Consider the following 21765-nt stretch of genomic DNA (forward strand, 5'->3'; position numbering starts at 1 on the left):
CATATTGTAGTGTTTATTTATTTCAGAATCTAAAATCAAATTGGATCCATTCGAATCTGCCTAAACGGTTTAAGCTGATTTAATGAATGGGCCTTCAAAGTGAGACCTTTCGTGTGAAATCGATTTAACAGATGATAATCAAGTCCACTAAAGATTACATTTATAATCTGGCGATCATCTTGAGATCAAAACGATGGCTCCGCTCGACCCTTTCTAAAACCGCAATGTCCATTGGCCTCCGGCGGTTCCTCCCAGAGATCATGACTGTGCTGATACTCCTGTGTCCTCTCTCTTATTCTCTCTGACACCTCCTCCTGCAGCTCACCCCCCACCGCTGCGTCTCCCAGCTGAGTCTGTCCATCAAACCGAACCGCCAGTCATTATCAAGCCTGCGGACCCTTGACTTGTGTGCTTTTTCTAGCTGTTTCCAGCACTGCTTTCGAGACGGATTTCCAGCGTCCAAATGGGGTCATTCTGGACATCCAGCCTTGACAAAGTGTTCAGAAACATTGCTGCCAATGGAATCCAACATGTTTTGAAATCATGCACACCAGACGACGCATCCAGTCAGATCCCCAATGTGTTAAAGTCAAAATAATGTCCCGTTTCCCTCCCCCCCCGTTTACAGCACTCAAGTGTTTCCCAAACAGGGTAGTATGTCCCACCTCTTCTAGCCTCGGGATATTTATAGCTGAGTCTTGTGTTAACTCAGCTGCCATGCTCATCTCTGTGAGTGTGTGTGTGTGTGTGTGTCCTGCCACTCTATTTCAGATTGCAGCTTCACCCTCTCAGTGACAGTGAGACTGTGTACCTTGCTTTTGGCCTCTTAGTTTTTCCCCGGAGTTTCACGCATACATTTCTCTCATTGGATATATTCTTCCACTCCATCGAGGAACCATCACAAGGTATGCCTGCCTGTTGGTTTTTCATATTGTCTCCCAAAATCGGTTCTTTTTGTAGGTCCTGTGATTTATTTATAGATCCCAGACCCTCACAGACACCCACGTCCCGTACGGCCGGTCTGGTGTTCTCCTTATGAGATTCGGGACGTTGAGCCATTCGTCTAGGCCCAGAAGTGGAGTGGTTTGTTCTGGTTAAGAAATGAAAGGCCTTGTGTTTGACTAAACGTGGCGCTGACTCCTGCTGAAATCTGAGCTCCCAGGATCATTTTCTGCCTCTGACTAATTTGTTTTGTTGTTTGCCGTGTAATGTCGAAGCGGATGACAAGATGTCCAGGTTTGGCAGGATTGGAAATGTGAATGCAATGTCATGATCCTGCGAACTAAACTTCACATGAGTCTGTCTTTGTGTGCATTTGCATTAAAATGAAGTGATTTGCAGGAACAAGTGAGCTACTGTTTCTTACAGCTGTCATTTGCAAAAAGATACATGAAAGTTTGATATAAACCATGATTTTTGATGATTACTATATTTATATTCCATTGTATTACTATGGTACCTGTCTAAAATCGTGGTATTTCCATGGTAACAGAAATTAATTAGGGTAAAAAATCCCAGGAATTCAAAATGTTTGTAATATCTGATATATTTCATGTGTCTTATATTTTTAATATTATATTCTAGAACTAGTTAAATGTTTCGGAGAAAAAAAAACCTTGAGATTCACTCATTTACACTGAGAATTTGTCAATGAATGGATGAAATATCTGGCAAAAGGATGGCAGTATAGTTTATAGGGTTAGAACAAATATACCCAAACAATCTGATTTTATGGGGACAAATATTTAACTATAGTAAAAGTTAATTTTTGACACCGTGGTACAATTATTATTATTTTTTTTTTTATTAAATATTTTTTTATTTTAACTTATTTGTCATAGTAACACGTGAACAATAGTTTTGTTTGGTTGTTGCAGTACAATAATATAGATTTTGTTCATCATTAATCATCATATTTTAATGCAAATAATTTCATTTAATTATAAGCTCTCTGTGTCGGTAGATTCCTTGGAGTTTGCCAAATGTGGTAATACCGAGTTTACAGCACCTTAAGTGAACAAAGTGTCAACAAAATGAAACCGATTTGTGAAATGAAAAACTGCTGTTTCCAGTCTGTTCCTGCCATTCAGCCTTCATTAGACTCTGCTTCTAGGTTTGTTTTCGTCGTGTGTTTGTGTTGCTGGAGCAGGTGATCTGTGTTTATCATGAAGCGAATGTCTCACTGAAGACTGTGGAAGAACATAATCTCTTTCATTTCGTGCCTTATTACCTGAAGAAGCTCAGATGGATTTATCATCAACAGCCTAATTCCAGATTTGTTTTGTATTTGCCTGTGCAAAACACTCTGTGAAGATGCCAGGTAGTTCTGGCTGGTTTTAACAGGTTTCTAATGTGTTTTTGGTGGTTTCTGGGGCATTACCCAAAACATAACATATTCAGTTTCATACTGTAGATGTGTCTCAGGTCCTTCCTTCCCTCTAAATGCATGGAGTTATGTGTCTAGGTCTAATATTTATATATCAGCAACAGCACTAGTGATCCTCGGCTCCTTAGCCAGCGCCACTATTAATTACCCCCAGATCTTCTGCATTACAGTATGTTTTCTGAGCAATGACCTCTATTACCTGCACAACCCGCTCATTCTCTCCTGCTTTAAATCGTTCTGGGTTAAACTGCTGGTAAATGAAGAGCAAAAAGTGAGAAGATTTGTTTCATTTGAAATGTTGTAATGCATAAACATCTCACAGCAGCAGGACAGCAGATGAAGACACACAGAGATGTTTTTAAGTGTCAAATCATTTGCATAATGCGTCCTGTATCTGCTAATGTCTGCCTCACCAGATTGCTCAGATTTACACATTAAGACTAAATCTCGTGGCAATTTCACGATGCAAAAATGTTATATGATTATATTATATGATCATATTTTTATATATTATTTATAATTAAGGATTAATTTTAGTTGAGTAATTATAATTAATTATATATTAATTATATATATATTACATAGCATTTATTAATCTTAGTTAATGTTAATTTCAGCGTTTACTAATGCATTACTAAAATTTTAAAAAGCTTTGTTTGGTAACAGTTAATGCACTGAACTAACATGAACAAACAATGAACGACTGTATTATTATTAACTAACATTAACGAAGATTAATAAAGAGTGTAATAAATTTAGTGTTCATTGTTCATGTTTATTAATACATTAATGACACCTTACTGTAAATTGTTACCATTAAAATAATATTATTACTTATTAAAATATGTATTATATGTGTTAAAATATATTACTTATTCATAATTAAAAATATATATATATATTATTTATAAGGTTATTATTGATTATATTTACTATATATTTATACAAGATTGCATAGTAAAAAAAAACACTTTTAGAGGCATTTTCATAATATATATATATATATATATATATATATATATATATATATATATATATATATATATATATATTGAATTATATTAACATATTAACTTTGTCTATATATTTATGCAAAATTACATTTTTACAATTTAAAAAAATAGTAATAATATTTTATAAAATATTTAAAATATTAAAATATATAAACACCTTTAGTAACTGAGTATTTTGCTAGAACATTCAAGGTAAATGTAAATAGTTTACGGTAAATAAGCATGATAATATTGGGAGGGTAAAAGAATAAATTTCACAGCCTGCAGTTAGTCAATGTTTAAGCTATACATTTTTCATACCAAGTACTTGTTTCATGGGTTCATCCCAGTATATTATGATAATTTTGTGTCTCTCTCTCCATCTGCAGGTCCACAGTGTCACTGTTTCCATTTTTTGCTCCACGTTGTGTCCTCGCTCACATCTCTCCACCTGGCTGAGATCTCCCTGGCTGACCTTTCACCCCTCGTCCCACCATGGCTCTCTCCTCACGCTTAAAACTCTGGGAACAGAAGGGAGGTGCAGGCCTGGAGCTCAACTCAACTAACCCGAGTGCTGCTCGACTCGCCGTTTATTAACCAGCACCACTCCACCGTTTAATCACTCTTCTTTCACTCAGTCTCACACAGACCACACACTGACATTATCTTTAATATGAAAGTCTCTGTAAAGTAATGCAGGTCACTTTGGCAGATATTAGACATACAAGAACAGCATCTGTAAAAGAGGAAAGACGGAAATCTGTTCTTGTCAATATTACATTTTAACTACATCATCAAATCGAACAACAATAGTATCAAATGTTGCTTCTCCTGTCCTAGGATAAATAAAACACATGAAGTTCCTTAGATTACCTGCAAAGATCAATTATCAATTTATTAATTAATTTCCTATGACTCAAGTTAGGCCATCATGTATGTTTGTTTGCTAGCATTATCTTCATTTTCATTTGGTAGCTGGTAGTTTTTTTGGGACAAAGTATATGTAGAATATATGCTAGATGTGTGGTAAAAATATATATTAAAAAAAATATTTTTCAAATGTAAAATATTTTCATTTTAAACCTTCAAATGGAAAAATATATTAGAAAAAGTCTTTTTTTTTTTTTTACAATCATAAAATACATTTTCAAACTGAAGTTTGTAATGTGTGTGTGTGTGAGTATAAACTTACTAAATCTTGATATTTACTAAAGGTTGATGTATATAGCTTTATATATATTATATATGATATTTAGCTACATATACAATAAAGTCATATATATATACATACATACATACATACGCATATATATATATATATATATAAACTTTTTTTGTTTTTGCTCTCTATGGTGCTCCACTGCTTGTTTCGCATTAGCATGACAGGAGCCTTAGCATGGGTGCCGTTATTCTGTAAATCAAGGGTCCTGAATCTGTCACGGGGTCTGTTATCCTAAACTAAGCCAAATAAATGCTTTTCCAATTGTTTCCAGCTGCTATGTACACTTAACTATATGTGATCCTGGAACACATAAGGGTCACTTTTTTTGAAAGTTTGAAATTGAATTTTTTTTAAAAATTGCATCGATGTATGGTTTGTTAGAATAGGACAATATTTGGCCGAGATACAACTATTTGAAAATCTGGAATCTGAGGGTGCAAAAAAAATCTAAATATTGAGAAAATCATCTTTAAAGTTGTCCAAATGAAGTTCTTAACAATGCATATTACTAATCAAAAATTAACTTTTGATATATTTATGGTAGGAAATTTACAAAATATAAAAATGGAACATGATTTTTGGCATTAAAAAACAAAAAAGGATCGTTTTGACCCATAAAATGTATTGTTGGTATACTGGTACAAATATACCCGTGCTCCTTTGTGGTCCAGGGTCACATGTAACAGCACACAAGCTTCATAGGCAGTTAAAGCTAGCTGGTACTGCAGACTGAATGCTCTCCTCTGGCTAGTGGTCATGCAGTGCAGTTATTGTAGACTGTATCTAGAGTTTCAGCTCTGCTGGCCTGCTCACATGTGTTTAATATCACTGCAAGTGCTGCTAATAGAGTGGCAAGGGCATCAGTGGAAACTTTCAGCGCGTATATGGGACACTTACTAAAAATATTATCATTAGAGTTTGCCCTCATAAACATTTACCATGGTTTTAATATGGTACAACTAGCTGTGGTAACATATAGTTACAGTGTTTTGGTAGAAGATTCATGGTAAATAGTCATGCTAATATTGGGAAAGTAAGGTTATAATTTCACAATAATTTGTAGTAGCCTGCAGTTGCTAAATGTTGAAGCTATAGCAAATACTTGGTTTTTTGAGTGTTATATTGATTTTTATCTGTGGTCACTATTGGCCGTACTACGAATTAGTGCTGTCAAATGATTAATCTCATACAAAATAAGTGTTTGCTTACATAATATATCTATGTGTAGTGTTTTTATTTATTATGTATATATAAATACACACACATACAGTATATATTTTGAAAATATATTTTATATTATATATAAATATATTTAACACATAAACGTAACATATTTTTCATAAATGTATACATGCATGTGTATGTATTTCTATATACATAATAAATATACGCAGTTCACATTATGTAAACAAATTTTTTTATTTTTGATGTGTTTAATCGCGATTAATCGTTTTGACTGCACTACTACAAATATCCTTTTTATGTTTGCTGTGCATGAAATATGGTAAATTGGAAATGAGGAATGTAAGGTAACAAGCTAAATATCAAGCTTTAGTAAGTTATTGTGCTGGATGAGGGAAGTTATTGATTATTTTCCAAAACAAAAATGGTATTGCATTGCCATGTTTGTTTGCATGTTTCTTAATATCACGGTATATGAATATATTAATCATCTTTGCCATAGTATTTAAATTATTTTTATTGTATATAGTATTTATTGATTTGTTATGCATTTACTTGTGTAAACTGTTGTTTGTGTTGTATACATAAAATAAAAAATAGGAAATATAAGTCAAAATGAAATTTATATAGGTATTAGCTATATTTTATTAAAAACAAATATATATGCAAAATGAGCTTTTTTTGTACATGAAAAATAATCATTTTATTTTTGTAATTTTACCAATACTTGTGTAAAATTTTATTTACAAAAAATGTTAATAAGAAAATGCATGTCTGCAGTGGGAATGTTGTTGCCTTCTGAGCATTTTTCATGTGATTGTGTCAGTGGTTTGTTTGTTTGTGTGGAGTTCATGACTGGAGCTCCTGTATTCCTCATCTGTGAACAGATCAAGGAGGAGAAGAAGCCTCCAGCCGCCGCCACCACCGCTACACAGCCACCTCCTCCTCTCTCCGCCGTCCCGGGAGGATTCCTCAAACAGCTGGTGAGAGAGACCGAGAAAGAGACGCGCCACAAAGAGCCAGAGCTCAAGGAGGAGAAGACGGTGAGATCTCACTTCACTGGGTGGGATTCTGATGGAAAAACCTTCTTCAGAATAACATTCTTCGTAACTGCTATCTAACTTTAGGAATGTTTAGAATTCTCAAAACATTACTTAAATGTTCAAAAGACAAAACAGGAACAATTTAAATTCCTGAAAAGAATGTTCTCGGAATGTGTGCATTCCTGAAAAGTGGAGTTAAATAACCTCCAGGTTCAGATCACCTCCAAATTGTCTTAAATCAAATAAGGGAAGGTGTTTTGTTTATTTATTTTTTTTATTTTTTATTTTTTAGTAAATCAGAAATACATGAATGTAAGAAAAAATAAAATGTTCTTAGAAGTCTTTCAGTCTACAGTACACTATAAAGAAAATTGCTGTGAACTGAAAAATGTTGCTATACAAACTTAACTTCTTTCTTAAGAAAAATAAGATGTTCTTAAAATATTAGCAAATTTCAATAATTACGCTTAGAACATTTTTCATGGATTACACTTCTTAGAATTCAACTTAAGAAATGTCTTCTTAAGAATAAACAATGTTCTTAAAAAAATGTTAAAAACATTTAAAAAATTGCAAGAATTTGAATTGTTAGAATTGATATTAAGAAACGCCTTACCTTTTTCCTGTAGGGCAAAAAATACTTAAGAACTTTTTCAAGAATTTCAAGAACATTGTCACAAAATTATTTTATCTTAAGAAACGTCTTTACATCTTCCTCAAGAAAAAAAAAATAAAATATCAGTGAATTTTCAAAAATGACACTTATGAGTATTATTTTTAACTTAGAATTCGTCTTATGAAATGAGATATTTTGGATAAAAGGATATTTTTTAGGATAAAAAAAAACTAGATGTTCTTAAGAAAATGTTTGCAAACTTCTAACTTCTACATTTTTACGAACCTCTTAATATATACATATATACTAGTCAACATTTGAAGTGGATCAAAACCTTTCATCAAAGTTGTCCTGAAACCTAAAACCAAAATGCTCAATATATATAATAAAAATATTAGCGAATTTAAAGAATTATACTAAGGCACATTTTTACGAAGTTAGAATATTTGCACATTTTTCAAGAATTACACTTAGGAATTCTTAGAATTGATCTTAAGAAATGTCTTAACTTTTTTCTTAAGAAAAGAAAATTTGTTCTTAAGAAAATATTTGCAAGCTTTTCAATTATTGCAGTTAGGAACATTCTTTTGAACCTCTTAGAATTTTAAGAAATGTCTTAACTTCTTTCTTTAGAAGTTTCTTTCAAATAATTGATGCCACTGCCTTATCATTGATGAACTCACCATTATGGGCTGGTTTTAGTTGGCTTTACCAGCATGTGAGGGCTTGTTTTGATATGAAGATCACTTACAACAAGCTCCTTGTGTTTTAATGCCCCTCACAGCCCAGGAAACTCAGCGACAACCTGGTCCAGAACTTCTTACTTCCTGACCAAACTCCACCGATACTGGAAGCCGAGATGGCGCTTCGAGCGGAGCAGCTGGTGAACGGGGAACGTGGCCGTCACACCGCACTGACAGAGAAGAAAACATCCTCCCCCAGGAGGATAATGTCACCCGAGACAAAAAATCAAAAAACCGGCTCAAAGTCTACCACTCCAGAGGTCAGCCGGCAGGAGCAGACGCCTAGCCCCAGGACAGAGACAGTGAAAACTCCAGCACCACCGCTGGAAAAAGAAGTGAAGAAAGAAGAAGTAAAGGTGCAACAGGAAGTTAAACCCCAGAAACAGGAAGTGAAAGAGCCAAGGCAAGAGCCTGAGGGTCAGATCACTGTAACCCCCATAAGAGAGAAGGTTCCAGTGGTAGGTAGAACATCACAAACACACCAAACACAACACACTGCTATTAGCGTGACGCTTTACACGTGTCTTTAGCACCTTAAACATCACCAGAAGTGATTGTTTTCGTCACATTTTGGAAAATTTCTGACCATAGTCTTCTCTACGCTTTCAAGTTTTTGTAAAGCTAAAAACATTTTTTGATGTTCTTAATGTTGCTTTCTGGGATCTAATATTTAAAAATAACTAAACAAATAAAAAGTTTATTAATATAATTGACTTATAACTGACACCAGCTGAGACTTTCACGTAACTGTGACTTTTTATCACAATCTGACTTAATATTTCACAATGACTTTATCTCAATTCTCACGTGATTTTTTTTTTTTTTTTTTGTTTTTATCTTTTTTTTTTTTTTTTTTTATTATTTTGAGGTGTGATTATTATTAATAAAATCAAAACTAGATTTTATTTTGGTTATAATTTATTTTTTATTTTTTTTTTAACTTGATTATTTTTATCTCAGCAGGAATGGGTTTAACTATGAGATTGCTGGTACTCACTTTAACAATATTTTGTATTATTGCTGTAACTTTTTTTTTTTTCTTTTACATTTAACAGTCATTAGTTTACTGAATTAACTACATTTTTTGTTTTAAATTTAATTTATTATAAATATTGTTATTATCATTTTTCATTTTAATTGTAATTTTAGTATTATGTGCTTTTTGTCTTTTTCTACTTTTTTGTATACAGAACAGCTTTCATTTATTTCCATTTTAGATTTAGTCATTTTAGTACTTCAACTTGTTTATTTCAGGTTTTATTTTACTGTCCCCTCAGTTTTTCAAATTTTAGTTAACAATAACAACACTGGATTGTTTTCTCTCTCTCTTTCTCTCTGCAGAGGGATGTGTGGTATGAAGCTGGCAAAGTGTGGTATGCTCACAAAGACGGTTATACACTCGGTTAGTCACCTCTTACACCTGTGCTTGAGTGTCCACCTGACATTTAATAGAACAAAATCTGTTGTTAAGGACACATTTTTTGTAGTTGTTGAACTGGTTTATCATTCCTGAATCTTACTAAGTCATGTCTGAGCACTAGACCAGCTCTCCTGTGGTGTTAAGTTACAGGTTATTATTAGCGTGTTGTTTTAGAGGATGCTGTTTACATGTGGCCTTATTATTATTTTTGGTACTATCCCAGAAGTCACTGTTTTCACACTATGTAAAAGCCACCGCATTGCTTTCAGTGTCAGCTCTTGCTCTCGCATTTTAACTTCATATTGCTTAAAATATATCTCTTCTGGTGCAAGATTCTCTTTGCATGAAAACATTGTAAAGGGATCAGAGGCTAATGTTTTTGCTGATTGGATCTATGGTGCCGTTAGCTGTTGCGATGCTTCAGTTTAGTGATGAATGGGTTTAGTGTTCTTATCTTATCAGGCTCATAGCCTCGATAAATCTACGTGCCGAGGCTACCATGTAAAAAGATTCGAAGATTATTGCATGCAACTCACAGAACTGCAGTATCTTCATGAACCAAAATCTGTCAGGCTCTAAAAAGAACAAAAGCACCAATAAAATACTTCATACAGTATGAGTTGTTGCACTAAGTGTGATGTGGCCAAAGCCACTGGATTGACCTGCCTGGCCTCTGATTTGTCTCAGCCACTCAGCTAAAGCCGGACGAAGGCACACCGGAGCTCCCTGATGCCAGGGTGAGGGTTCGACTGGACTCTGATGGATCTGTCCATGACGTTTCCCAGTATGAGATTGAAAAGGTGAACTATTCAACGCTTTTAATAAGGAGTGTAACGTTACACAAACATGATGGTTCGGTACATACCTCAGTTTTGACATAATGGTTCAGTACGGGAAAAAAACGTCAAATGACTTATTTGTCATTTTAATTAAACAGTGGTTTACTGAAGAAATTACTGCTCTCTTTAAATTCAATTATAGTCACAATTTTCTTAAGAATAAAAATCTACCTCGGCTAATGCTTATAAACTATATTGGGAGCCCTATTGCGTGCACATTACTATAATACAATAACAATGAACAATAGATCCCGAACTATTAAATTCAAATGCTATTTTAGATAAAATAATAAACACTCAAATAAAAAAAAAATGTATGCAAACATTTAAATTGCACTTGAAGTTGTTTTTAGATTCAATTAAATTAAAAAATAAATACGACCTCATGTTGTGTCAATCATGTTTACGCACTGCCTGCGAAACTTTCATCCATCATAAAAAAATTCAAATAAACACTGGAAGCACATGAAGCTGTTTTTACATTGATGTCTAAAGATCATTGCACACTGAATCTGAAATTTTCTCACGTTAAAAAATAAATACGACCTCACGTTGTGTCAATCACGTTTACTCACTGCCTCTGAAACTTTCGTCCATCATAAAAATATTGGGATCAGTTTCGATTTGCTGTGTTTTCGCATCCGTAACAAGCATTTTAATAGGAAAGGATGATGAATATGAATATGAAAAAATTTTGGACTCTGTGTGAAAGGACCTTAAATCTAATTATAAAATTTATGACAGACTTACTTAAACATCTGTATTAAATAATTAAGGCATCACTAACAGGTTAAGTGAAATATAATGAATATATAGTCTAATATAGTGCATATATTTAGTAAAATGCTCTTCTCTAGAATTTCTTTCTTTAGTGAAATAACGAGCTGTTGACAATGAATGACTTTCCTGAGGTAAAAGTAATGCTATATGACACTTTGTTTACAAGCTGTTTTACTGACGATTTTTTGGGGGGGTTGAAAAAATGTCATTTATTGTTTGAATTTCATATTGAAATAGAGCAAATCGGAAAGATGAGACTTTGTTAATATCAAAAGTAACAATGTCTAAAACTAGAAGTTTTAAATTACACATGGATGTGTGTACAGTTACTCCCCTACTTTTAAGTCATCCTGATGTGCGTGACCAGTGTTGACTTTTCTTGGTGGCTGTGTTCAGCTGAACCCACCTGAGCTGGACCTGTGTGAGGACTTGAGCGACCTCGTGAGCGTGAACGAGTCGAGCGTCCTTCACACTCTGACCAGTCGAGCTAAAGGACATCTACCCTTGACTCACGCTGGGCCCAATCTACTGGCTCTGTGGCCTCCGCTGTGCTCGCCAGGGAAGGTAAGAGCAGCGTATTTACAAAACCATCAATGAGACCTGTATCTTTTCTTTACTTATTTATTTAGTTTAATTAATTATTTTTTATTTTTTCCAACATGGAAAAAATTATAAATAAATGCATTTTAAATTCAGTTCAGTTGCTGAATTTCTTCTGAGGTAGCGTTGTACATCAAATTTAAAAGTAATTTATATGTGTGGGTGTGTATATACATATGTACATATTTTTATTTATTTATAAATATCAGTGATAGGCTATATTTATATATTTTTATTTTTATTAAGGCGTGTATGTATGTAACATAAAAAAGACTTTATTACTTAGAATGCTATAATTTCAAGATGAAGACTTTGGTCCCACCACAGAACATTTTTGTGAGGGTGTGACATGCAGAACATGAACTAGCTTTTTGAAATGTGTTTTGCTTCAGGGGCTTCGGAGCAGACGCTGGGAGTCCTGGGAGGCTCCTGGCCCACTGCAGGCTCTGGTGAGGAGGGTGTACGTGTCCATGGTGGGTCAGCGGAGGGACCAGACGCTGGTGGCTTTGGGCCGCAGTGGCACAGGGAAGACCACTTCCTGTCAGTCATTTTCCCAGGAGCTGCTGAAACAAGCAGGAACAGCGGGAGGAAGCCTTACCTGTGAGTGCATGCACTTCTGTGTTTGTAACCCAAAGCTATAGAACGTGAACTTGGTCACACTGGGTGAATTGACTCATTGGAGCCTCTGGTGGTTACAGGCTCCTATCCTGTAATTACAAGAGCGTCTTCCTCTCACAGTGTGACCTGTTTCGCTTCACTGAATCTGTGTGAATCTGCTTCTGCTGACGTTCAGTGATAGGTGAAACGCTATAGCAGCAGTTTAGAGGCTGTTTAGTGCTGTTTGTCCGTTGTCACAGGTTGTGAGACATGATTTGTGTGTGTAACTGCAGTAGAGCGGCTCCAGGCAGTGTTTACAGTGCTGCGCTCGTTCGGGTGTGTGAGCTCGTCTCACAGCGAGGCCTCGACTCGATTCGCTATGGTGCTCTCACTGGACTTCAACCACGCTGGACTCGCTGCTGCCGCACATCTGCAGGTGCTCCGATCTGTCCATCTGTTCATCTGTCTGTCTGTCTATCCATCGGCCCGTACATCTGTCACTATCTATCTGTCTATCTGTCTGTCTGTCTGTCTGTCTTTTTGTTTGTTTGTTAGTTAGGTGTGGGCGATATTATCAAAATCTTATATCACGATATGAGCAATTTTATGTCAGTTACGATATATCGCGATATCAATATTTTTGCTTTAAAAAAGGTCTTTTATGATATCAAAATTGTTGATACCATATAAATTTCATAATTCTTAAAAAAAAAAACTCAAGCTCACTGAAGATTTGTAAACTGTCAGCGATTAAAAAGAAACTAAATGCGATCAATAGGGCAAAAAAGCTACAGTAGAACAAATAAATAAGAAATGCTAAATACATTGTATGAAGTAATCAAATGTATAAAAACTGCATTTTTCTCATGTGTAAATTAAATATACTATATATTTCTTCTTATTAAAGTTACAAAAGTTATTTAGTCAAAGATCGGCGAGAGGTTTTCTCTCTTTTGTTGTTTGATTAACGTGAATGACAGACAGCAGGAATATTAAACTGCTGTCACTTTAAGACCTACCCGGATCCAATATACTGTTACATGTGTTTTCTTTCTCGGCTGATTGCTGTCACTTAAGACCTAAAACACTGTGTTTATGAGGATACTTGCAAAAACGGGCATTTTGACACCTACAAGTGTGTGTATTTAACCGTTCAAGGCCTATGAAGCACCACTATGAGCACTGTCTTCATGTGCGAGTGCCTTTTTGACAGCGTTTAGAAATAGTCTCTCTCTCCAGTGCGGGCAGACAGCAAAATGAGTCATATTTCGCTGCTGATTGCATTTCAGTGGCTTAAAATCACTTGGTTTTAAATCGCAATGCTTAAAAACCCATGCAAATGTTTATATGTCTACGCAACTTTTTTTCTTTTTTTCTTTTTGTTTTTACATCTGTTTGTCTTTTTTTTTGTCTTTGTTTATTTGTGTTTGTGTTTGTTCATCTATCCATTTGTCTGTCTAGTCCATCTATTCTAACTAATGTTTTCTCTCTCCGTTTCAGACTATGCTGCTGGAGAAATGGAGGGTGTGTCAGAGGCCGGAGGGAGAGAGTAACTTCCTGGTTTTCTCCCAGATGCTCGCAGGCCTCAGCACAGACATGAGGTCAGTTGGGTCCCTGGAGCTCTCTGCGGTCACACTCAGTAGCATTTGCTTCTTGTATTGTGAAGCCTCTTTCTGGTTTCCTGGCTTCAGCGTTATTAGATAGACAAAGTTACCCATCATTAAACCCCAGATCATTCACCCTATTGTTAGGGGTTTGTTTTTGGATTCGGTTTCCCCTCAGAGGCACGCACAGGGTCTTCAGCGAACGCCGCTTTGGCAGAACGCCTGCTCTTTTCATAGCTTTGCCTTAAAACAAAAGCTCCGGAGAGCTTGGGGGGCAGGATCTTGTCTGATGTCATTTCCTGTTTAAATTTAAGTCTTGTTTTCTAATCACAGGACTCAACTGCAGCTGCACCAGTTAAAGGAACACAACTCATTTGGAATTTCATGCCCAACCAAGGTATGAACTGTTTAAAAAAGCAAAAAAAAAAAAAAAAAAAAAGTAAATGTTTAATCTAACATGATAAGTGCATCTGCTCTGACATGTTAAGCTTTGGTGCATATGTGGGAAACATTTACTGTATGTCTGGCTTGCAACATTGCCTGATCCTCTTCTCTCCACATCTACCCACAGTTCCATCCAATAAAGAGAGAAAAAAGCATAAATTCATTTAAATTAAGATTAAATTTAAACTGCATTACATTAAGTAACTCACTTTCAATTAAATTATGAAATTGAATGTAACCTGATTTAAATGAAATGTAAATTAAATTAAATTGATAAGTTATTTTTAAAGGTGCTATATATATATAAAAAAGTAATTTTTATTTATTATTATTTTTTAATTCAACTAAAAATGATAATTGTTTACATTACTGCCCAACAATATATTAAGACTTGTATCTACATCCAATTTTATCCACATACATACAATATACTAACATAAAATGATATATACAATATAGCAAATCTCAACTTCTTGATTGTTTATATTTTAGCAAAATGTAAACTATATTATCGGCCAGCTCTAATCTGCTCTAAGATATTAAAACCTTTAAAAATCTCTACTGTAAGAAGCGCTATTCAAATCAACTTGATTTCAATATTTAATAACTAAATAATGTATAATTTGTTTTTCGTTTTTGACACTATTATTGATATAATGCAACAGAAATGAGACGGACTGGACTTGAACCCGTGTTTCCTGAATGAGCACCAAGGCTCAAAGCATCTTGCAGATGTGTGTTCTGACTTCAACTTTTCTTTAATATGTTTTAATAAAGTTGGTTTTTCATCCTTCTCCTCAGGTGGATGAAAAGCAGAGAGCTTCAGTGGGTTTTGGGAAGCTTCTGGCAGCCATGAACACTTTAGGATTCTCCTCGGATGAGCAGAAGGCTATTTGGCATGTTTTGGCAGGAATCTACCATCTCGGCGTGGCAGGAACATGCAAGGGTAAATCAGGACTTACGGCTTTATTTTGTCAAGCGAAAAGTATTAGGTGAGTCTTAACTCGATGTTTTTCTGTTCTTGCAGTGGGTCGTAAGCAGTTTATGAGTTTTGACAGCGCGCAGACGGCCAGCGCCATCCTGGGTTGTGAGGGGGAGGAGCTCCACACTGCCGTCTTCAAACACCACCTGAGGCAGTTACTGCAGAGAGCCACCGGAGGCGTCAGAGAGCGCCGCGCCGCAGAGGAACCAGAGGACGGTCAGAAATACACACCGTACTCTGTTAAACCCACCAGACTCAGATCTCAGCTCAGATGTGTAGAGAGGAACTAGAGAGAGTGTACTGGACACTTATTATTTATATGTTTACCAAATCAATTAAATATCGTTCTTATCAAGTTTTTATTATTCAGTTGATGAGGACTGGAGCTATTAAGCAGTTTAGCATCATTATAAAAAGATATTTGACCACAGAATGGTGATCAGTTAGAAACAATTATTTCTAAAAGCCACATATTAAAACCAAATAAGAACCAATAATGTTGCTTCTGTTTTATAATATAAAAAATAATTATTTTAATGTACAGTACAGGTCAAAAGTTTGGAAACATTACTATTTTTAATGTTTTTGAAAGAAGTTTCTTCTGCTCATCAAGCCTGCATTTTATTTGATCAAAAATACAGAAAAAAAAATGTAATATTGTGATATATTATTACAATTTAAAATAATTGTTTTTAAATTTATTATACTTTAAATTATCATTTATTTCTTTGATGCAAAGCTGAATTTTTAGGATCATTATCACGTGTTCCTTTAGAAATCATTCTAATATGATGATTCATTATCAAAGTTGGAAACAGTTCTGCTGCTTTATATTTTTTTCAGAACATGTGATACTTTTTTTAGGATACTTTGATGAATAAAAAGTTTAAAAAAAAAAAAAATTAAAAAAAAAAAGAAGCTATGTTTTTAAAATATAAATATTTTTGTAATAACAATATACACTACTGGTCAGTAATTTGGGGTCAGTAATTTTTTCTTTCTTTCTTTTTTTTAAATAAAATCAATACTTTTATTCAGCAAGGATGTGTTAAATTGATAAAAAGTGATAGTAAAGAAAATATATTATTAGAATATATATTATTAGAATTTTTTTTTTATTTTGAATAAATGCAGTTCTTTTTAACCTTTTATTCATCAAATATATTAGACAGCAGAACTGTTTCCAACACTCATAATAAATCAGAATATTAGAATGATTTCTAAATGATCATGTGATAGACTGGATGTTACATGTGACACTGAAGGCTGGAGTAATGATGCTGAAAATTCAGCTTTGCATCACAGGAATAAATTAAATTTTAAAATATATTCAAATAGAAAACGTGATTTTAAATTATAACAATATTTCACAATGTTACTGTTTTTATTGTATTTTGATCAAATAAATACAGCCTTGGTGAGCAGAAGAAACTTCTTTTAAAAATATCGTAATTATTCAAAATTTAGCAAAATCATACACCAGCTCTATTTAATTAAGGATGTGCTAAAAAGAAAAATATGTCAAAAGTGTGTGTGTTTCAGGTCCGAGACTGAGTGCTGCTCAGTGTGTGGAAGGGATGGCGGCTGGTCTGTATGAGGAGCTCTTCACCTCTATTGTGTCTCTCATCAACAGGTAAACACACTGTTCAGTGACACTTATATCTCTCCAGAGTGATCTAGCAGTGTTTCCCAGTCTTCCTCTGGTTCTCTCTCCAGAGCGCTGCACTCTCAGCAGCTGACGCTGGCGTCTGTGATGGTGGTGGACACTCCGGGCCTGAGGAACCCCAGACACAGCGGTGACGACCGGGCCGCCGGCTTCTCTGAGCTCTGTCACAACTACTTACAGGAGAGACTGCTGGAGCACTACTTCAGCCACACATTCACACACACGCTGGAGAGATACACACAGGTACACACACCACTACAGAGATACGTTAGGTGTTCTAGTGTTATGTCTCAAAATACATTACATATGAATATGAACCTTGATGATTTAATTTAAATTGAATTGAATCTTGTTTAAAAAGTAATATGTTAAGTAATGTATAAAACAAAAGAACATTTCTATTAATATTTAAATTGAATTGAATCTTGTTTAAAAAGTAATATGTTAAGTAATGTATAAAACAAAATGTTATATGACAACCTCAAACATGTTAATTTTTATTTTATTATTTTTATTTTAATAAAATAAATTAAAAGTATCATTCCTACTGTGTGTGTGTTTATATATATATATATATATATATATATATATATATATATATATATATATATATATATATATATATATATATATATATATATATATATATATATATATATATATATATATATATATATATATATATATATATATATATATATATATATATATATATATATACATATATATATACACACATATATAACTTATATTTCTGTGTTTTAGACTGCCATTATGAACTAGATGTAAAAAGACCATATCTGTCATTTTTTTTATGGCACCACATAATTCATATTTTTGGTTTTTGTTATTGACAACCTCAAAAAAAAAAAAAATTCATATTTTTGGTTTTTGTTATTGACAACTGCGAAGAAACATTGAGTATGAACCTTGCTGATTTAATTGAATTGAATTAAATAAATAATATGCAGAATAATATATAAAATGACATTCCTGTCCATACTTATTCTATTACTTTTATTTTTGTATGTTTTACTGCCATTTTTCTATTTCTATTTAATCAAAAAAATTTAATCTAAAAATGCCATACCTATTATTTTTCATGGCACCAAATTCTATTTTTTAGGCAATTTTATTCACAACCTCAAACAAATATTGACTATTAATATAAAATATTAAATGTGATTAATATAATTTAATTTAATTTTAAATAAGTTTGATTTATTTCATTTAAATAATAATATAAAATAATAATATAATAAAAAAATGGATATATAAAATAATGTTTCCTTTGCATATGTATATGCACTGTTATTTTGTTGTATGGTCAACTATATCTAAAAACTTTTTTTTATTTTTTTTTTTTAGTTTTTTTTTTTTTTTTTTTTTTTCCTTATTTAATGGAGTAATGGAGTTTTTAATTTTTTATTATTATTTTATTTTTGAGTTTTTTTGATAGTTTGGGAGTAGCTGTCGGTTTCACGGCCCCTGAGACGAGTCCATCAGAGGTGGTGTGTGCTGTTGACCAGCCTGGAGTGCAGGTATCACTCACTGATCCTCAGCACACTTCTTACTCTCGTCAGTCATGCATGTAGTTTCACAGCATGTGTCTGTGTGCGTTCTCAGGTTCGAGGACCAGAAGGTGACTCTCGAGGTCTCCTGTGGGTTCTGGATGAAGAGATGGTCACTCCGGGCTCCACCGAGAGCACGGTTCTGGAAAGAGTGTGTCAGTTCTACTCCGGCACAGGTACTCCAGCCTGATCCTGACCTGCTGCTTTCATGTTTTTTGAGATGTTTCCTCAGGTTTCATCTTTCTTGCTTGCTTGCTCCTCAGTGCGCCAGTGCGAGCAGCCTCTGCAGTGTGAGATCGCTCACCTGATGGGTTCAGATCCGGTCCGCTATGATCTCTCTGGCTGGTTCGGTCAGGTCCAGAACAACCCGTCTGTCCTTAACGCCAGTTCCCTCCTGCAGAACTCCTCAATGTAAGAGACAGCAGATGATCACAGACGTTTGCACTGCTGTAGATGACCTCTAGTAGATTTTCCTCAGATAATATTCTGAATATTGAACTTTGCCAATTAAATTTTAAATAAATTGTTAAAATTATTAAGTTATTAATGATTTACTATTCATTAGTATTACTAAAATATTCATTATAATATTAAAATATGAATTAATCTATCAGATCTGATATTAAAGGTGCCAAGAAAAATAGCAGGTATGATACTTATAAATAATTTATAGAACAAATACCAAAAATGGTGGTAAAACTTAAGTGTGTTTTTGTGTGTGTTTTGTTTTTTGTTTTTTGTTTGCACTTTTGACCTTGAAATAAAATTCTTAATATTGGATCTTGCAAATTAAAATGAAATGTTAAAGTTTTTATTTTATTTTATTTTATTTTATTTTATTATTTTATTTTATTTTATTTTATTTTATTTTATTTATTTTATTTTATTTTATTTTATTTTATTTTATTTTATTTTATTTTATTTTATTTTATTTTATTTTATTTTATTTTATTTTATTTTATTTTATTTTATTTTATTTTATTTTATTTTATTTTATTTGGTTGACTTCTAAAAGTGCTTGCATACAAGGGCTTTTCCTCGAACAAAATTCTGAATATTTAATTCTCCAAAATTTAAACAAAATGTTAAAGGTTTTTCTGAAAGTTGAAATTGATAATTCGACATTATTCATGAGTATTTTTAAAATATTAATTATATTAAAATATTGAATATGTTTGGTTTATGTGAACTAATATATGTAATAAAATATATATTAGAAAATATATTAGAAACCAAAAGTTTATATAATATGTTTTATTTCAGAAACATTTTTATTATTATTATTGTCTGGTGTTTGGTTCATGTGAATTAGTATGACAACAGTCCATCCTTAACCACAGAAGTGACATTTATGACATATAATTATCTTTTTTGCATTCTTCTACATCTCATTTAATATAGTATAATGCATTTCTCATAGCTGCTTGTCACTGAATAAATTCAGTGACAAGCAGCTTTTTTTGCACTACGTCTGCAGCAGACAAACACAAGTGCTTTGTGTCTTCAGTTTTGGTGATAAATCAAATTCAGAAACACAGTGAAACTGGTGTCTTGTCCTTCTGAACTGTTACCTAGCAACAGGGATAAACATCTGTTGCTAGTGCTCACAATGGTATTCACGCTGATGACGCAAATGTGCCGCAATAAAGACAAGTGTGAATACAGACAGCATCAGTGTGAGCACTACCATGAGCTTGGTGTCGACAACTTTTAGAAAAAAGTGCTTGTTTGCTTTCCATTTTTTTATTTTTTTTTTCAGTTATACTAAAAATGCATAGCAAGCGATGAAAAGAATTCAAGCTGCTCAATAAACACAGTTCCTCTGTAGAAATGCAGCATGCAACATGAATACTGTTGTAGTTTATGTGTTCAAACCATGCCAGATTGCTTTCATAACAGCTGTAAACCACACTGGAGTGCACATGAACTTAAAACTAATTCTATTGTAATTCTATAGTTGTATAATTAAAAAACCTCATTTTTAAATTAAAAGAAAATTATAGAATTAAATAAAATACATATTACCACCTATATTTATAACTAATATATAACCAACTTTTTTGCATTTTTTGCATAGTTCTGTATTCAGATGTTTGTTTGAGCAAAAGGTCTAGTATGAAAGTGTCCTCAGAAATTTAATTTAAAATTAAATAACATGACATTGCATTGTATTACTTACATTAACTTAAAAAAAATGACCAACCATATTTATAAATTCTACCATTTTGCTTTTTGTTCTGCAAACTATATCTAGAGATGATTTAAACAAATGTAACTTGAAATTGTTTAATCTAAATTAAATTCAGATGAAAATAAAATTTAAAATATTTATTGTATGACAAGAATTTTGATATTTGTTCTCTAAACTATATGTAGTGATGCCATACCTGGCACCATATACTATTTCTCCGGCACTTTTATTGATTTGTAATAATATAGAGGGAACAGGAAATCAACATTTTATTAATATTTATGACTTTTACGTTATCAGTACTTTAGTAGGTTATGTGTACAAAACACAGGTCTTTGGTGTTTGTTGTTAGTTGTGGAAATGGATAGGTGTTAATTTTAATTTGAAAATTGAATTTTTTTTTTTTATTTTTTTTAAATTTATTTAATTTTATAAATGTTTAATTTCATTAATTATTGCCATTTTTCTATGCTTTTAAGCTATGTCTGGAAAAGCAATATCTGATTATTATTATTATATTTTTTTTTTTGTGGCACCACATGCTTTTTTTGCCACTTTTATTGATAATTCACTTTTTATTAATACTAATGACATTTATATCATCAATACTGTAGTTCATGTGTACTAAACATGCCACATGGCTTTTATACCATTTGTAAACCTCACTGGAGTGCACATGAACTTGCTTTCTAACCAATTAAAAACAAACCGAATTATGAAGTCAAACGAATGTGGGTTCATACTAAAAACTCATTAATTCTCTTCTCCTTCTCCCTCTTGTTCCTCTTCTCAGTGGAGCGGTGAAGGCCCTGTTCAGTGGGCGGGTGTCCGTGCCGCCTCTGTGCCGGGGTTTGGGTGGCGTGGAGGGCGGCTCTCAGCGCTCACTG

General features: G+C 33.3%; 1 protein-coding gene across 1 annotated transcript in view; it reads left to right on the top strand.

Annotated features, from left to right (window-relative positions):
• The first annotated feature begins 685 nt into the window (after positions 1-685).
• Positions 686-21765, top strand: part of LOC109097712 (unconventional myosin-XVIIIb-like) — a 48803-nt gene continuing 27723 nt past the window's right edge. Inside the window, exons 1-19 of the mRNA XM_042733122.1 lie at positions 686-905; positions 3768-3912; positions 6670-6825; positions 8226-8642; positions 9526-9586; positions 10292-10404; positions 11620-11787; positions 12216-12423; positions 12714-12856; positions 13921-14021; positions 14358-14421; positions 15270-15414; positions 15496-15666; positions 16993-17083; positions 17167-17360; positions 18578-18657; positions 18743-18863; positions 18951-19098; positions 21672-21765. The exon at positions 21672-21765 is cut by the window's right edge and continues 90 nt beyond it. Of these exons, the coding sequence (XP_042589056.1) occupies positions 3874-3912; positions 6670-6825; positions 8226-8642; positions 9526-9586; positions 10292-10404; positions 11620-11787; positions 12216-12423; positions 12714-12856; positions 13921-14021; positions 14358-14421; positions 15270-15414; positions 15496-15666; positions 16993-17083; positions 17167-17360; positions 18578-18657; positions 18743-18863; positions 18951-19098; positions 21672-21765 (2514 nt within the window). The 5' untranslated portion in view covers positions 686-905; positions 3768-3873. The remainder of the gene's footprint in view (positions 906-3767; positions 3913-6669; positions 6826-8225; positions 8643-9525; positions 9587-10291; positions 10405-11619; positions 11788-12215; positions 12424-12713; positions 12857-13920; positions 14022-14357; positions 14422-15269; positions 15415-15495; positions 15667-16992; positions 17084-17166; positions 17361-18577; positions 18658-18742; positions 18864-18950; positions 19099-21671) is intronic.

This window comes from Cyprinus carpio, chromosome B10 (assembly GCF_018340385.1).
Source record: "Cyprinus carpio isolate SPL01 chromosome B10, ASM1834038v1, whole genome shotgun sequence".
Lineage (NCBI taxonomy): Eukaryota > Metazoa > Chordata > Actinopteri > Cypriniformes > Cyprinidae > Cyprinus > Cyprinus carpio.